Source organism: Lepidochelys olivacea (genome assembly GCF_965140295.1).
Source record: "Lepidochelys olivacea isolate rLepOli2 genome assembly, chromosome: 5".
In the NCBI taxonomy this organism is placed as follows: domain Eukaryota; kingdom Metazoa; phylum Chordata; order Testudines; family Cheloniidae; genus Lepidochelys; species Lepidochelys olivacea.
The window spans coordinates 908,358-926,045 of NC_140415.1; the positions used below are offsets into that span (position 1 = coordinate 908,358).

The window sequence follows — 17,688 nt, forward strand, 5'->3', positions numbered from 1 at the left end:
AGAGGAGGAGAGCCCCTTTCAGCTCCCCAGGACGTTGACTCTTGTCCCTAAGGATGGCGGAGCACTGTGAGCTTCCACCGAGGAGCCTTGAGTGAACGCGCTTCCTCCCCCGCGGCTGCCTGCCCGGCCGCAGCGCCCCGGGACCGCGGGGCCAGCGCGCGAGGCGCACACGGGCTGCAGCCCCCAGCTCGGCGCCGGCCTGCGGGGGGTCGGGGCTGGCCGGGGGGACGCCCCGCTCTGGCGCCGGCCCCCGGCTCCCCCGGCGAGCAGCAGCGGCCGGGGCCGCGGGGCCGCGGATCCGCTTCCAGGCCCGAGCAGCGCCCCGGCCCCGGCCCGGCCCGGCCCCGGGCCCGGCCCGCGCGCAGCCCGGGGGCCCGGCCCCGGCCCGCGCGCAGCCCGGGGGCCCGGCGGGGTCGCGCGGGGCTGGCGGCGGCAGGGGGCGCTGGGCTGGCTCCGCGGCGGGCTCTGTGCAGTCACGTCCGGAGGGAGGCGCAGGGCAGCGGGGGCCGGGGCCGGGGGCGGGGGCCGCGGGGCGGAGGCGGCCGCTCCCGGGGAGCCGGGCGCAGTCGGAGGCAGCGAGCGGCGGCAGCAGGGAGCCGCCGGCCGGGGCTGGGCAGGGGGCCGCGCAGCGGGGCGGAGCGGGGCCGGGCCGGGCCGGGCCGGGCCCCCCATGGCGCCGCGGCTGCTGCTCCGGCTGCTGCTCCTGGCCGCGCTGCGGGCCGCCGGGCGCGCCGAGCCCGAGGGCGCGAACCGCAGCCTGAGCCTGGCCGTGGTGCTGCCCGAGCGCAACGTGAGCTACGCGTGGGCCTGGCCGCGCGTGGGCCCCGCCATCCGCCTGGCGCTCGAGGCGCTGGAGCGCGGCGACCCCCCGCTGCTGCCCGGCCCGCTCGCCGTGCGCCTCCACTTCAGGAGCTCGGAGCTGGAGGGCGCCTGCTCCGAGTACGTGGCGCCCCTCAACGCCGTGGACCTGAAGCTCTACCACGACCCCGACGTGCTCTTCGGGCCGGGCTGCGTCTACGCCGCCGCCTCGGTGGGGCGCTTCGCCTCGCACTGGCGCCTGCCGCTCATCACGGCCGGGGCGGTGGCCACCGGCTTCAGCCACAAGCGCGGCCACTACGGCACCACGGTGCGCACCGGGCCCTCGGCGCCGCAGCTGGGCGCCTTCGTCTCGCAGCTCCACGCGCACTTCAACTGGAGCGCCCGCGCCGCGCTGCTCTACGCCGACCACAAGACCGACGACCGGCCCCACTACTTCACCATCGAGGGCGTGTACCAGGAGCTGCAGGAAGCGCTCAACCTCACCGTGCGGTACCACATCTACGCGCCCGACGAGGGCGGCGCGGAGGCGGCCATCCACTTCATCCGGGCCAGCGGGCGCGGTGAGTGCGCGGGGGCGCAGCGGCCGGGGGGCGCGGGGCTCTGCGCGCGGGCGCGGTGAGTGCGCGGGGGCGCAGCGGCCGGGGGGCGCGGGGCTCGGCGGGGCAGGCCGGGGGGCGCGGGGCTCTGCGCGGGGGCGCAGCGGCCGGGGGGCGCGGGGCTCTGCGCGGGGGCGCAGCGGCCGGGGGGCGCGGGGCTCGGCGGGGCAGGGCGGGGGGCGCGGGGCCCTGCGCGGGGCGGGGCGCACTCGGGGGTCCTTCCCCCTTTTGCTCTCTGGGTGGGCACCCAGGGCGCGCGCAGCCCTTTGGAAATGGGGCTGAGTGCGCGCGCGGGAGCATCAGCGGAGCAGGAGGCATCGCCGCGCCCCGAGGAGTCTCGGTACCAGCCCGGGGTTCCGCCCGGTGCCCCGCCACCGGCCACGCCTTGGTCTCCTCCACGGCACCTGCCCCAGCGCCGTCCCCGCCCCGGCACAGGGCACAACCGCTGGAGGCAGCCCCTGCCCGGCCCGCTGCGAGGGGCAGTCCCGGTCCGGCGCAGCCCCCGCCGCCCCCAGCCCAGGAGCACCAGCCGCCCAGCTCTCCTCGGCCCCGGGTTGGACCCAGCCTGCCCGGCGCTGTGGCCGTCCGGCGGTCTCGGGGGGCGGAGTGGGGGCAGAAGCGGTCGAGCCGCAGGGGGGCGAGGAGCCGCGGAGCGGGGAGCCGGGGCAGGGGCTTGCTGCTCCCAGCCTGGAGCGTGGGCGGCTCAGCTCTGGGGGGCCCTGCGGCGGGGGACGCAGCGGCTCCGGCCGAAGTGTAAAGGGAGCTGCGGGGTGGGGCGGGGCCAGCAGGAGCCAGGAGAGACCCCAGTGGCTCCTGGGCTGAGCCCTGTGCCCAGGCAGGGGGGTGAGACCAGCCAGAGGGGAACGAACTAGCCGGGAGCCCCCAGCCCCGGGCTGTGCCCTACAGGAACCGCACCCCTCCGGCGTGGCCCCGCACCCCTCCGGCGCGGCCCCACACCCCCATAGGCTTTGTAGGCCTGGCTCCGGTGTGGGTTCCTGGGCTGGCTCCGGGGCACTGGGTGGGACTTGATTGTTATTTGGGATAGCAGCACTTCGGCCCCGGCCGAGACGGGGGCCCCGTCGGGCCGGGCGCTGCCCGGGCCCCGGCCGAGACGGGGGCCCCGTCGGGCCGGGCGCTGCCCGGGCCCCAGCCGAGACGGGGGCCCCGTCGGGCCGGGCGCTGCCCGGGCCCCGGCCGAGACGGGGGCCCCGTCGGGCCGGGCGCTGCCCGGGCCCCGGCCGAGACGGGGGCCCCGTCGGGCCGGGCGCTGCCCGGGCCCCGGCCGAGACGGGGGCCCCGTCGGGCCGGGCGCTGCCCGGGCCCCGGCCGAGACGGGGGCCCCGTCGGGCCGGGCGCTGCCCGGGCCCCGGCCGAGAGGGGCGCTGCCCGGGCCCCGGCCGAGAGGGGCGCTGCCCGGGCCCCGGCCGAGACGGGGGCCCCGGCCGAGAGGGGCGCTGCCCGGGCCCCGGCCGAGAGGGGCGCTGCCCGGGCCCCGGCCGAGAGGGGCGCTGCCCGGGCCCCGGCCGAGAGGGGCGCTGCCCGGGCCCCGGCCGAGAGGGGCGCTGCCCGGGCCCCGGCCGAGAGGGGCGCTGCCCGGGCCCCGGCCGAGAGGGGCGCTGCCCGGGCCCCGGCCGAGAGGGGCGCTGCCCGGGCCCCGGCCGAGAGGGGCGCTGCCCGGGCCCCGGCCGAGACGGGGGCCCCGTCGGGCCAGGCGCTGCCCGGGCCCCGGCCGAGAGGGGCGCTGCCCGGGCCCCGGCCGAGAGGGGCGCTGCCCGGGCCCCGGCCGAGAGGGGCGCTGCCCGGGCCCCGGCCGAGAGGGGCGCTGCCCGGGCCCCGGCCGAGAGGGGCGCTGCCCGGGCCCCGGCCGAGAGGGGCGCTGCCCGGGCCCCGGCCGAGACGGGGGCCCCGTCGGGCCGGGCGCCGCGCTGATGCAGAGCGAGAGACAAGCAGAGGGGAGGGGGCAGCCCAGTAGTGGCAAAGGACATTCTAGCGCCATGCGGGGGGTGGGGTTTGGCCTGGGCAGAGCTTGGGGAAGGCAACGTGGGCTAACCCCCCTGGCAGGAGCGGCAGAGCAGTGCCAATCTCTGAGCTGCCGTGCGCCCTTTGGGCCAGGCTGGGCACTGTCACCTTCTCCGGCCCCAGCACGGTCCCCGGGAGGGGCAGCTGCAGGGGAGCAGAGCGCGGAGCTGGAATCAAGTGCGTGACTTTTCCCGGCAGATGGACGGAGCTGGGATTCCAGGCCCGGGGGAGGGGGGAGGGGCTGGGGGCTGCGCCAGCCTGCTGATGGATTGATAAAGCTGCCGCCGGCCTGGGGAGGTGGCCCTGGGAGAGCGGCTATATTGGGAGCAGGAGGAAATGGAGAGGGTTACAGAGCAGCTGGAGCCCAAGGGCAGCCTGAGGCTGGTTCATTATTGATGAGAAGGGGTTATTGATTCCGGAGGCAGCTGCTCGGCTGCTGGCTAATGGATCCTAAGATGCTGTGTCATTAAGAAGGGCAGGGAGTCGGGATGCTGGAGCCGGCGCGGCTGGTGGGCACTCCGCTCTGCTCCCAGGAAGCCTGGCCACAGCAGGAGTGGGGCCTGGGGCAGTCGGTGCTTCGCACGGGCTCCTGCCCCAGGTGCTGAGCCTGGGGTGCCCCCTGTGCTGCCCCACACTCATGCTGGGGCAGGTGGGTGCAGGCCCAGGCTGGAGACGCAGTTCTGGCCTCAGTTCTTGCTGCTGAGCATTAGGAACTGGGAGCTGCAGTGACCTGGCCCTTGGGGGGGTTTTGCATCCCTGTGAGCGTGAGGGGACCCGGCCCCTGAACTTAGCCAAGGGTCTGAATGCTGGGCCCCAGGGCCCGACGCTCAGATCAGGGAGGGGTCAGTGACTCGGCCCTCACACCAGCGCCAGGGCTGTGTGACTGACAGTGGGCAGTTGGGCCAGGCCAGAGGAGGGGCCTTAGGGGTGGTCCAGTGGCCAGGGCACTCGCCAGGTGCTGGAGACCCCTGCTAAGTCCCTGCTCCAGGGATGGGTTAGTTATTTATAGGGGTGGCAGCGACTGACTGGCCCCATTGCTCGGGGTGCGGAAACTCCACAGCCAGGTCTCCTCTGCTCATCGCGCTCTGGGTGCGCGGCGTCTCCCACGTCCCAGGTGAACGTCCTAAGCACTGCACTAGGGGCTAGAAGGGAGCTCCCGCTCCGCCCCACTCGTTGTGGGGCCAGCAGGCCTCAGCTTGGGCTGAAGGCCTGAGACCAGCCTGAGAAGCGCTGGGCTGAGACGGAAGGTGGGCCTTAGGCCGGAGCTAGTGGATCCCTGCCTGGGAGTGATACTGGAACCAGGACCCTGCGCCCTCCTGGCTCCTTCCAGCGCCCAGCCCTGTGCCAGAGCCTGGCGTCTCCCCCGCCCTGCAGCCGCCTCACCTCTGCTGCCCTGCTCCAGCCCCCGGTGCGGCCCCCTCTCCCCCGCGTGGGCGTGGGCATGCCTGTGTGCCGGGGCTTGGCCTGCGGCACCCTGTGACATTCCTGCCGCAGCCTCCTCCACCGGCCTGCTCGCGGGCTGGGGGAAGCCCTGGCTGCTCCCCGCCTCTGGCCCCCCTGCTGGGGCAAGGGGCCCCCTTGGGGAGGGGGTTTCAGCTGGCGGGCCGGGGGCTGTGGGCAATGCTCCAGCCTGGCTGGGGAGAGCAGCCTGGCTGTCCCCTTCCTGTCCGGGGAGGCGCCGGCAGGGCAGCCGCTCTGTTTCCAATTAGCGCCGGAATCCAGGGACCTGCACATTCCTGCCGCTGCCGCAAACCCAAACATGTTTTCACCCCGCTTGGAGCCTGGTGGCTTTGGCCAGGGATCCTCGGCTCTGCCCCATGTGGGTGTCGGGGCTCCTGGCCCCAGGGCTGGGGCTGAGCCAAGGGGCACAGCTCAGAGCAGGCTTCCCCCAGAAGTTTTCTGCCCCGTCCAGAGGAGCCCACAGAGCAGCCGGGGCCAGTTTTGAAGCCTGTCCCCCATCAAAGGCAGGCCCGGGGCCGGGTGAGGCCCCGTCAGGGGCAGAGGGACTGGGCCGGGGGATAAGAGGAAGAGGGGCAGGTGGGGGCTGAGTTCTGGAGGTGCCAGAGCAGGGGATGGGGGGCAGGTGCGAGGCTGGAGCAGTGGGAAAGGGCAGGTCCCTACTTTGCTACTTGCTGGGGTCGGCCTGGTACGTGGGGCTGGCTGGAGGCCTGCAAGGGGAGCAGTGCCCAGCATGTGGGGGGTTGGCGAAGAGGTTTGACTGGAGGTCTGTGTGGGGGTGGCTGGCACATGGGTCTCACTGAGGATGTCTGTGGGGCTGGTTGGATTCTATGGGAGCTAGCTAGAGGTGTGGGGGGCTGGCTGGATGGCTGGGGGCATGCAGGAGGGCTGGCTTGGGACACGCAGGGACGGGGAGGGGCTGGCTGGTTGGGGGTCACATTCATGTATATCATTTTTTCTCCTGTAAGATCATACAAGTCTCTGCAGGGGGTCCCCCTCATCCCCCACCCTAGGGACTGAACCCCCCTGCCGGCCACCCTAGAAATGGCACTTTCATTCTCCATGGCACTTAGCAAAGGCGGGACAGGCAGGGCCATAAGCTCTGGTCCGGGTGTGCCGAGAGAGAGGAGCTGGGTGAGGGGCAGGGCGGGGGGAGGGTTATGAACCCTGGGGACGAGTGTCCAAGGGCTGAGGTGGGTTATCCCCCAGTGACCGTTTTTTCACTCAGGATGGGATGGGTTGCAAAGAGACCTGCTCCTGGCGCCTCCGTCCCGCGTCCTACGGGGGTCAGACCAGGGGGGCACAGGGGGGCTGCCCTTGGAGCGGCTGATCCTGGGAAGGCGCTGTGGGGGGGGATGTCCATGTTCTGGCTCCTGGCTAGTGTGACATGCAGCAACAGGCCTGTCGCGCTCGGGCACCATCGGCTCTCGGGCCGCAGCCTGAGGTGGGGAGAGGGAGAGGGGGTGCATGCGGGGGTGGGTGCATGCGGGGGTGTGCGCGAGAGGGTGTGTGGGGGTGGGTGCATGCGGGGGTGTGCGCGAGAGGGTGTGCGGGGGTGGGTGCGTGCGGGTGGGTGCGTGCGGGCGGGGGGGGTGCGCGCGGGGGTGGGTGTGCGCGAGAGGGTGCGGGCGGGGGTGGGTGCATGCGGGGGTGTGTGCGTGCGGGGGTGTGCGTGCGGGGGTGTGCGTGAGAGGGTGTGCGCGGGGGTGGGTATGCGGGGGTGCGCGCGGGGGTGGGTGTGCGGGTGGATGCATGCGGGTGGGTGTGCGGGTGGGGTGCATGCGGGGCTGTTTCCGCACTGCTGGAAAGGTGTGTTCCTACCTCGAGTTCCATTCGTGGCGCTGACTCGGCTCCGTGGCATTTAACCGGGCCCAGCAGCCTAGTTACACCCTGTGGGGCAGCCTGGGCTAGAACTCGGCGAGCCACGGGTCATGTCTGCGCTGCTCTTGTGACCGAGTTAGGAGCCTTTTTTGCAGTGAAGAGGCACGTTGAGTGACAGCCCGGGTGGGGGGTTGTGGGTGTCAGTGGGGGGGGTGAGAGCGGGGGGTGGGTGAGGGGCTGGGTGGACCGGGTGCCAGGGGAGAAGGAGCCAGGTGAACTTCCCATTCTTCCCCAGTGAGCTGCCTGTCCCCCACCCCCGTCCCCTCACCTTCCCTCCCTCTGTTGGCCCCCAGCTAGCTTGTGGGTGGGGGCAGGGCTGGTCCAGGGATCCCCAGTGCCATGAGGGCCGTGCACTGGGGAGCTCAGGGCATGGAGGCGAGCAGGTTCGGGACACTGGACTCCGTCCGGGGCAGCCCTGAATGTAGTGTGGGACGGGGTCGGGTTCAGCACTCTCACCGACAGGCCGAGTTCTCCACTGTCCCCATCCTCCGGGGAGCGGGATTTCCAAGCTGGACCCATCCCATGATGGGCTCCTGGCGCCCTGTGCTGAGTGTGGGGCTGCCCCTGCAGAGCTGAGACAGTTTATCCACTGCTCCCCATAGGGATTTCCCTACACACCCCTGAATTTCCCCAATCCCCCCCCCCCAGTTTTGTGAACTAGTTACATTCAGTGTTGCCAATTTAGTGATTGTTTGGAAATTTGAATTGAAATGGAAACATTAATACACACTTTAAAGCATATACAGTGTATGATAAAATACGCGTATCTGAAAAAGTATCACAGATTTGAAAAGTATGAACATAGACTAGCTTCCTTATACAGCTGTTGTTTTTTATGACAATGTCAGTGATGTTGACCAACCTAATAATTTCAAATGACGATTTGTAAGCAAAGTCTAAATGAGTTCTCTCTGACGGGTTGGGTCACAGAACCCCCCGCGGGACCTGCCACCTGATGTGCTGGGACTACCTCTGAGCCCGTTTTCCCTGGCAGCTTGGGACTCTGGAACCCTTGCCTGGTTTGAGCCAGACACGCCAGCCTGCTACAAACACAGACCCAGGTCTGAACCACGTCCCCCAAAAGCTGCAGGCTTAACTGAAAACAGCTTAAGGGGTGTTCCTGTCTCCAGCACTCAGATACCCAACTCCCAATGGGGTCCAAACCCCAAATAAATCCGTTTTACCCTGTATAAAGCGTATACAGGGTAAACGTATAAATTGTTCGCCCTCTGTAACACTGATAGAGAGAGATGCACAGCTGACCGCCCCTCCCCCCGGTATTAATACATACTCTGGGTTAATTAATAAGTAAAAAGTGATTTTATTAAATACACAAAGTAGGATTTAAGTGGTTCCGAGTAATAACAGACAGAACAAAGTGAATTACCAAGCAAAATAAAATAAAACACACAAGTCTAAGCCTAATACAGTAAGAAATCTGAATACAGATAAAATGTCACCCGCAGAGATGTTTCAATAAGCTTCTAACACAGACTGGACGCCTTCCTAGTCTGGGCCCAATCCTTTTCCCTGGTACAGTCTTTGTTCCAGCTCAGGTGGTCGCGAGGGGATTTCTCATGACTGCCGCCCCCTTTGTTCTGTTCCACCCCCTTATATAGCTTTGGCACAAGGTGGGAATCCTTTTTCCCTCTCTGGGTCCCCACCCCTCCTTCTGAATGGAAAAGCACCAGCTTAAAGATGGATTCCAGGTCAGGTGACATGATCACATGTCACTGTAAGACTTCATTACCCACTTGCCAGCACAAGTAAAGACTTACAAGTAAACAGAGCCATCAAAATTCCAAACCACCATTAATGGCCCACACTTTGCATCGTTACAATAGGCCCTCAGAGTTATACTTCATATTTCTAGTTTCAGATACAAGAATGATACATACATACAACTAGGATGACCACACTCAGTAGATTAGAAGCTTTGTAGTGATACCTTACAAGAGACCTTTTGCATGAAGTATATTCAAGTTGCATCATATTCACACTCATTAGCATATTTTCATAAAATCATATAGAGTGCAATGTCACACTCTCCCGGACAGCTAGTGATGAGCTGGGGGCTGGGGGGAAAGGCTTCAGGACCAGATTGTATTTACATTCACACCTCATCTACTGAGGTATCCAGCAAACAGAGCTGCCTTGCCCAAGTGATAGATTTTGGCTGGAGCTGGGTTACAAATCACTTGAATGCGGGGGGAGGTGGGTGGGAATGAAATGTTGTTGTTCTTATTGTCTGAGTAAAGGGCAGTAGAACGGTACTTCGCCTGTGCTGACTGAGGGCATCGAGAGAGAGAGAGAGAGAGAGAGGGTGGGGACAGGTGTTTTGCTTGATGGTCTGCCTGAGTCACAAGTACGATTTGACCTGCCCCTCTCCACTGTTTAAAGACAGAGCTGATCAGGCTCCATAGCGAGTCTTTTGTTCTGCTCAGTGACCCCTACAGCTGAAGTCACTGAGAATCAGGTCTAAGCGCTCAGACCGGCTGGGGGACAGTGTTTCTGTGGCAGAGATGGCCCAGTCTGCACTCGCCGCGAGGTTCCCCCACTGAGAGCTCGGCTGAAATCACGGAGAATCAGGTCTAAGTGCTCAGACCGGCCGTGGGACAGCGTTTCTGTGGCAGAGACGGCCCAGTCTGCACTCGCAGCGAGGTTCCCCCCCGAGCGCTCGGCTGAAGTCACTGAGAATCAGGTCTAAGTGCTCAGACCGGCCGTGGGACAGTGTTTCTGTGGCAGAGACGGCCCAGTCTGCACTCGCCGCGAGGTTCCCCGCCGAGCACTCGGCTGAAGTCACTGAGAATCAGGTCTAAGTGCTCAGACCGGCTGGGGGACAGGGTTTCTGTGGCAGAGACGGCCCAGTCTGCACTCGCCGCGAGGTTCCCCCCCGAGCGCTCGGCTGAAGTCACTGAGAATCAGGTCTAAGTGCTCAGACCGGCTGGGGGACAGGGTTTCTGTGGCAGAGACGGCCCAGTCTGCACTCGCCGCGAGGTTCCCCCCCGAGCGCTCGGCTGAAGTCACTGAGAATCAGGTCTAAGTGCTCAGACCGGCTGGGGGACAGGGTTTCTGTGGCAGAGACGGCCCAGTCTGTACTCGCCGCGAGGTTCCCCCCCGAGCGCTCGGCTGAAGTCACTGAGAATCAGGTCTAAGTGCTCAGACCGGCCGTGGGACAGTGTTTCTGTGGCAGAGACGGCCCAGTCTGCACTCGCCGCGAGGTTCCCCCCTGAGTGCTCGGCTGAAGTCACTGAGAATCAGGTCTAAGTGCTCAGACCGGCTGGGGGACAGGGTTTCTGTGGCAGACACGGCCCAGTCTGCACTCGCCGCGAGGTTCCCCCCCGAGCGCTCGGCTGAAGTCACTGAGAGCCGGTGGAACCTCAAGAGACCGACTCGCAGAGGTCACGGTGGAGGTGGCAGCCGAAGGTGATGGCGCAGGGCCATGGGGGACAGAGCGATGGAGCGAACGGTGGCACAACGAACAGCAGTGGCCAGAGCGAACCGTGAGCAGCTGGAGGAACGAGCAAGGGGCCTTCTTGCCCCCACCTGGGAGATGAACTCATGTGAAAGCACCTCTGAACTCTGAGTCTCCACTGACCAAGGACAACAGCGGTGAGTGGGGTGCGGTGGAGGGGAAAGCGAGGGGCTCGTTAAATAAACATTTGTTTGTTGGACTATATTTTAGTGACTTTGCTCCAGAATACTAGATTTGTGACTGGGAATGGAAACTTATAGACATATGTTTCCTAGGAGGCCAAGATTTTTAAAATACATTATTTGCCAAGGTTGTTATCTCACCTTGTTGCTATCTTGAGAGGTCATTATGTTGGGGAGTTTCTGTACTAAACATTTTTATTATTATAATTATTTTTTACATAAGAATGACCACACTGGGTCAGATCAACTGTCCATATAGCCCAATATCCTGTCTGCCGACAGTGGTCAAGGCCAGGTGCCCCAGAGGGAATGACCAGAACAGGGCAATCATCAAGCGACCCATCCCCTGTCGCCCATTCCAAGCTTCTGGCACACAGGCGAGGGACACTCAGAGCATGGTGTTGCATCCGTCCCCATCCTGGCTAATAGCCACTGATGGACCTATTCTCCAGAATTTATCTAGTTCCTTTTTTAATCCTGTTATAGTTTTGGGCTTCACAGCATCCCGTGGCAAGGAGGTCCACAGGTTGACTTTATGTTGTGTGCAGAAATACTTCCTTTTTTTTTTTTTTTTAAAACCTGCTGCCATTTAATTTCATTGGGTGACTGCTAGTTCTTGTGTTGTGTGAAGGATTAAATAACATTTCCTTATTCATTTTCTTCACACCAGTCAAGATTTTATAGACCTCTATCATATCCCCCCTTAGTCATCTCTTTTCTAAACTGAAAATTCCTAGTCATTTTAATCTCTCCTCCTGTGTCATGCCCCTAATCATTTTCGTTACCCCTCTCTGTACCTTTTCCAATTCCAGTATACCTTTTTTGGGATGGGGTGACCAGATCTGCATGCAGTATTCAAGGTGTGGGCGTTCCATGCGTTTATATAGAGGCAACATGATATTTTCTGTCTTATTATCGCTCCCTTTCTTAATGATTCCCAACATTCTGTTTGCTTTGTTGACTGCCCCTGCACATTGAGTGGATGTTTTCAGAGAACAATGACTCCAAGATCTTTCTTGAGTGGTAATAGCTAATTTAGATGCTGTCACTTGCTATGGCTAGTTGGGATGATGGTTTCCAATGTGCATTACTTTGCATTGATCAACACGGAATTTCACCTGCCATTTTGTTGCCCAGTCACCCAGTTTTGTGAGATCCCTTTGTAACTGTTCGCAGTCTGCTTTGGACTTAACTATCTTGAATAGTTTTGTATCATCTGCAATTTTTGCCACCTCACTGTTTACCCCTTTTCCCAGATCATTTATGAGTATGTTGAATAGGACTGGGCCCAGTACCGACCCCTCAGGGACACCACTATTTACCTCTCTCCATTCTGAAAACTGATAATTTATTCCTACCCTTTGTTTCCTATCTTTTAATCCATGAGAGGACTTCCCTCTTATCCCATGATGGCTTACTTTTCAAAAGTCAATTTAAATTAAATAAATTTTTTAAAAAATTACATTTGTTTTAGAAATCTACAACTGTTATGTGTTTTGGTGTATTTTGCGTTACCCTTATGTTAAATTTGCATTATCCTAACAAAACATTTACTTTATTCATATCTCTTTTGTATGTTGCAGGTCAAAGTGAAAATGAAAAGACAAAAAACAATGCAACAATTTTTCCACTCAAAGGCCTCAAAAACCAACTAAGGTGAAGAACACGTCAAGAACCAAGAACATATCAACATGTCGTCTGAAGGTTCAAGTGGTGTATCTACATCCGACCAGCCTGAAGCACGAATACAGCTACCTACTGAAGAAACAGTGTCTCCAAAACCTAAAGGCATTTCCTGATGTTTGTCGGTCAAAGTGTTCCCATTTATTGAAGTTACAAAAGATGGCTACTGGTGCACCTCTTGCAAAGAAGCTTACGAAGAAGGAAAGCTTCCCAATGCTATAATTGGTAAAAGTGGAGGAGCTTGGTTTGTCAGACTGATCAGCAAAGCGAATGCTGACAAACTATGTGGAAAGGCTGCAAAACACCATGCCTGTGGAGTGCATCAACATGCAGAAAGCCTCATAAGCCCAGTTTCAAAGGCAATTTTAGAAGTACTTAATGAGGTTGGTAAGAATGCTGGAGACACAACACAGTTCATGTGAACAAACATGGCTGTGGCATCCTACTTTCCATTTAAGCAAGAGATACCACACGCTACCAACCGGAAGCCAATGTTAAGTGCATGGTCACTTGTTCATCCTAGAGTTGAACAACTGGTTCCGAACAAGACCAGCAAATGCTCACTGTCTTTCTGCAGGAAACTCAGCTGACTGGCTAGATGCATGCGGTGCAACAGTGAAAGACTCAACAGTTGAAAAAGTGAAGAACTCTCTCACCACATTCAAAAAATTGAGAGGAGACTTCCCCAGAGTCCTGCCTGGCTTTGTAGGGAGCAGTTCCAGAGCATCGCCCAGGGACTCCGTGACGGGCATCAAGTATTAAGTCATTGTGTACGTTATCTTGATGTCAGTGATAGGCCAGTAGATGCGTTTCTAGATGTTCAAGTTATAGAAGACACATCGGCTGCATCTGTGACAACCCACATCCTTAGAAGAGTTAAATGCTTGTCAATTGGACCCCAAAGAGATAGCTGCTTGTGCATTTGATGGAGCCGCAAACTTCTCTGGAAGACATGGTGGAGCACAAGCTTTGCTCAGAGAAAAGTGTAGCCCTAGCCTCTCCTATACACACTGCAGAGGCCATCTACTCCAACTAGCGCTAGGACGAGCTGCAGAATCTTCAAAAGACATTAAAAAAGCTATAAATGTAATGTCTTCATTATATTCTTTTTTCAGTAAGAGTCCAAAAAGACTGAATATCTTGGAAACAAATAGAAGATACACTGGGACTGAAGTTCAAATTAGTCCAACCTGGGAAAACCCGCTGGCTTTCTCATGAGCGATCTTTGACTGTTGTCTTAAAATTACTCCAGCCGTTATTACTGTCTTTGGAAAGTCCTACCAAGGTGGGATGGATCTAAGTAGTGAGGCTGGTGGATTACTTTTGCTACTACGTTCAGAGAAGACTATCACCATTCTCTCTCTCGTAAGTCTATTGTGGAAACCACTTGGGTCATTAAACAATGCCATCCGGGCATCTGCTACAACAGTAGTAGATCTTTGTCCAGCAACAGAAGCTACATTTGGATCAATCCGAGAGCTATCCATTGAAAAAGTACTGGAAGAAGGAAAGACTTCCTTCCAGAAGTTGACTAATGAAGGCTTTTATATTGAATCCTTAAGTGAAAAGGACAAGAAGTGTTTAAGACTTGATTCTTAAAAATCTACAACAGCGACCTCTAGATTCTACTCAACCTCTACGTAGCTTTTACAGATCCCTGTCCTATAAAACACTGACAGCTGAGGGGAGTGAGGCACAAGCAGCCATGGGGCTGCCGTGTGCTCCAGAGAGAATAGAGAATTTGAACACAGAGTGGAATATCATACGACGAATGAATGAAGATTTGACTTCAACTTCTTTTTTATCATCGCTCGTGGCTTAGCCCGATCATTGTGCTCTGTTTCTTGGGAGGAAAGAAGTCGGAATTCCTCTCTTGCTACTCCCAGTCACAGCAGCCACAGCTGAGCGTTCTTTTGCCTCATTGAATCAAATTTTGTGTTCAGAAAGAAGTCGCCTTCTGCCTGATCCTGTGACTGAACTAATGAGCCTATCAGTTGAAGGACTGGAAGTACCGGACACACGAGAAGCCACCGAAGATGAACGCATTGCATTCAAGAAGTTCATTAACAGAGTTGTGCAAAATTATTACAAGAAACCAAGAAGGATGCAGATGTCGTGCTTCATAAAAGGCTTGAGTAGCCAACTTTAATTTGTGTGATGATTTTAAAACGTGAGTTAAATCTAATGAAATGGTCATGAACATTTTTCAGTTTTTACTATCATGCCATACAGCCACCTTCACCCTCACGGTCTCAGCCCTCTGCGGCCTTGACACCTCCTCCCCGGTAAATTCAAACACTCCCCCAGTTTCAATTCCTGGGGAAAACACTGGCTCCCCAGACGTTGGTCTGTCTCTGCTGGGAGGTTCCCTGGCAGGTGGTGGGGGCCGCTCAGGGCAGGGGTGACGCCATATTGGCTGGGTGAAGGGTCTTGCCCCGTCCAGCAAGGGCAGTGGCCCTGACCAGGCACCAGCCCCTTCACCTCTGCTGCTCGCAATAGTCTAACTAGCCTCGTTGGCACTGCAAGTAACACACCCAGCATCAGCCACACAGCACTGGGCCAGGTGGGCAGGGGCCTGGTGCGGCTACGCAGAGGGTTACGCCTTCCTCTGGCGCAGCAGTTCTCAACCAGGTGTCCGGGGCCGCCAAGATAAACCAGAGAGCAAGGCCGGTGTTAGACTCACTGGGGCTCAGGACAGAAAGCCGAAGCCCGAGCCCCGCCACCCAGGCCTGAAGCCGAAGCCTGAGCATCTTAGCTCTGCAGGGGCCCCAGGCAATTGCCCTGCTTGGTACCCCTAGCACCGGCCCCGGCGTTTAGCAATTGTTGGGCCACAGGCAGGCCGGGCACTTTGTATCGCATGTTGCGGGGGAGGGATAGCTCAGTGGTTTGAGCATTGGCCTGCTAAACCCAGGGTTGTGAGTTCAATCCTTGAGGGGGCCATTTAGGGATCTGGGGCAAAAATTGGCGATTGGTCCTGCTTTGAGCAGGGAGGTTGGACTAGATGACCTCCTGAGGTCCCTTCCAACCCTGATATTCTGTGATTCTAAAAAGGTTGTAAACGCCTGGGCTAGGGCATCAGGCACTGGCGGGCCGAGTCGTCCAGGGCCTGGCACGGCCTGTGTTCCCAAGCGTCCGGGGCTGCAGTGCTGCCCTGCTCGGAGGCCGCTCGTGCTACACGGCCGAACACAGCGAACGAGCACCAGGAGCACCGAGCGCTGGGGGGTCGAGGGAGGAGCCCCCAGCTCCTGGCTGCAGACAGCCCTGGAGAGCTGGGGAGATCTGGCCCTGGGGCGCTCTAGGCTGAGGGTGCCAGGAGAGGGGCTGGGCTGGGGAGGAGACATGCCGGTGCGTTGGGACTGGCCGGCTCTTGTCAGGGCCCAGTTCACTCTCCCCTCAGCCCTGGCTGCGTCTCTCCCCCTGACCAGTCACAGAGCCTCTGTCTGCGTGCCCGGCACAGGCAGCTGGGAGCCACCGGCTCTCTGGGGAACCAGCTAATGGGGGCTGGGGCTGGGGTGCAGCCGGCTGGTCCCTGTGCGGTGAGTGGATTAGCCGGGGAAGGCCTGGCTCAGCCAGCCAGAGGCTGCTGGGAAGGCATTGGCAACGACCCTCAACTGGAGGTGTGACTCGCCTTGGTGGGAGGTGGAGGGGCTGTCCCGGGGGGGCGGTGACGCTCATTGGGGGGGCTGACCCGGGGAGTGATTCAGGGGCACGTTGGGGCCGTTCTGGGGGGTGACTGTCACGGAGTCTCAGTGAGAACGGCTCTGGATGAAGTTAGACGACTCTGGGGCAGCGTCTCAGGGCACCCTCACCAGGGCAAGGAGCCTGCTCGGCTTCGGCACCTCCTGGGTCTGACCTGGGAGCGTTCAGCCCCCTGCTTGCCCTGGGAGCTCCCCGCAGTGAGTCCCCCTGGGGAGCTTCACCCCCCCAAAGGGCTCTTGCCCCCACTCCGCAGCCAGCAGTGACCCAGCCAGCGTGTGACACAGACGGGTTATTAAGTGTGGGGATATCACGGTGTCCCCGGGCGATGCTCTGGAACTGCTCCCTACGAAGCCAGGCAGGACTCTGGGGCAGTCTCCTTTCTGTGAGCAGCCTGTCTGCAGGACACACAGCTCACCCAGCTTTCCCCTTCCTGGGTCTGACCTCGGAGCATTCAGCCTCCTCTGCCCCTCCGTGCGCTTCCCACAGCGAGTCCGCTCAGGCGGGGTCCTGGGGCGGCCAGAGGGTCCTGCCCCCCAACTCCGCAGTCAGACGTGACTCTCAGCCAGCCAGTAAAACAGAAGGTTTATTAGACGACAGGAACATGGTCTAACACAGAGCTTGCAGGTGCAGAGAACAGGACCCCTCAGCCATGTCCATTTTGGGGGGCAGTGAGCCAGACAACCCCATCTGCACTTCACTCCATGTCCCCAGCCAGCCCCAAACTGAAACTCTCTCCACCCCCTCCTCCTCCTCTGGGCTTTGTCCCTTTCCTGGCCAGGAGGTCACCTGATTCCTTTGTTCTCCAACCCTTTAGCTCTCACCTTGCAGGAAGTTGCCAGGAAACAGGGTGTTGGCCATTCTCTGTGTCCAGACCCCTGCACACACCTGCCCTCTAGGGCTCTGCAAGGATCATACACCTGTATCCCACCCCCTAGATACTTAAGATCTGCATAGGGGAAACTGAGGCACCCTCACAATATTCAGAGGAAACATTAAGAACAGTGCCACTTCATCACAGGGGAACCCAGCGTAGAGCAGAGCTTGTTCCTGGTTTCTGAACTAACATTCAGCAAAGTCCATCTTGGGGGGGACTCCAGAGCCCAGCGCTCCCCCCATCCTCCCTGAGTCCCAAAACAGGAGACTGACCAGCTTGCAGGAGCCCAGCCTCTGTCAGGCCCAGCTGCCCCCCTCCGGGCATTGTCTCTTTCCTGGGCAAACAGCAGGTCACCTCACTTGGCCTCCACCTCTCTCTTTGTTCTCTAACATCCCCAGCTGATTCTTGCAGGGGCCTGCTCTGGCCATCAGTTGGCAGGATACAGGTTGTCAGCCATTCTCTGTCTCAGGCAGCCAGTCGGTGTCACACTTGCCCTCTAGGGGCCTCTGCAATGATCACACACCCTTGTCGCACCACCTAGGTACTTGAGTAACACATAGGGGAAACTGAGGCACACACAGTATTCAGACAAAACATTAAGAACATTTCCACTGCGTCATAGACTCATTGGGGGATTGTGTGTGATAGGGTTGCCAACTTTCCAGTTAGAATCATAGAATATCAGGGTTGGAAGGGACCTCAGGAGGTCATCTAGTCCAACTCCCTGCTCAAAGCAGGACCAATCCCCAACTCAATCATCCCAGCCAGGGCTTTGTCAAGTCTGACCTTAAAAACCTCTCAGGAAGGAGATTCCACCACCTCCCTAGGTAACCCCTTCCAGTGCTTCACCACCCTCCCAGTGAAAAAGTTTTTCCTAATATCCAACCTAAACCTCCCCCACTGCAACTTGAGACCATTACTCCTTGTTCTGTCATCTGCTACCACTGAGAACAGTCTAGAGCCGTCCTCTTTGGCACCCCTTTCAGGTAGTTGAAAGCAGCT

The 17,688-nt window shown here is 59.9% G+C and overlaps 1 protein-coding gene across 2 annotated transcripts in view; it reads left to right on the top strand.

The window, feature by feature from the left end:
* The first annotated feature begins 635 nt into the window (after window positions 1-635).
* NPR2 (natriuretic peptide receptor 2) overlaps window positions 636-17,688 on the top strand; it is a 52,411-nt gene continuing 35,358 nt past the window's right edge. Inside the window, exon 1 of one of the 2 annotated variants that reach the window (XM_084628183.1) lies at window positions 636-1,379. In XM_084628183.1, coding sequence (XP_084484309.1) covers window positions 671-1,379 — 709 coding nt within the window. In that variant the 5' untranslated portion in view covers window positions 636-670. The remainder of the gene's footprint in view (window positions 1,380-17,688) is intronic. The other variant, XM_084628184.1, reaches the window with a different exon arrangement.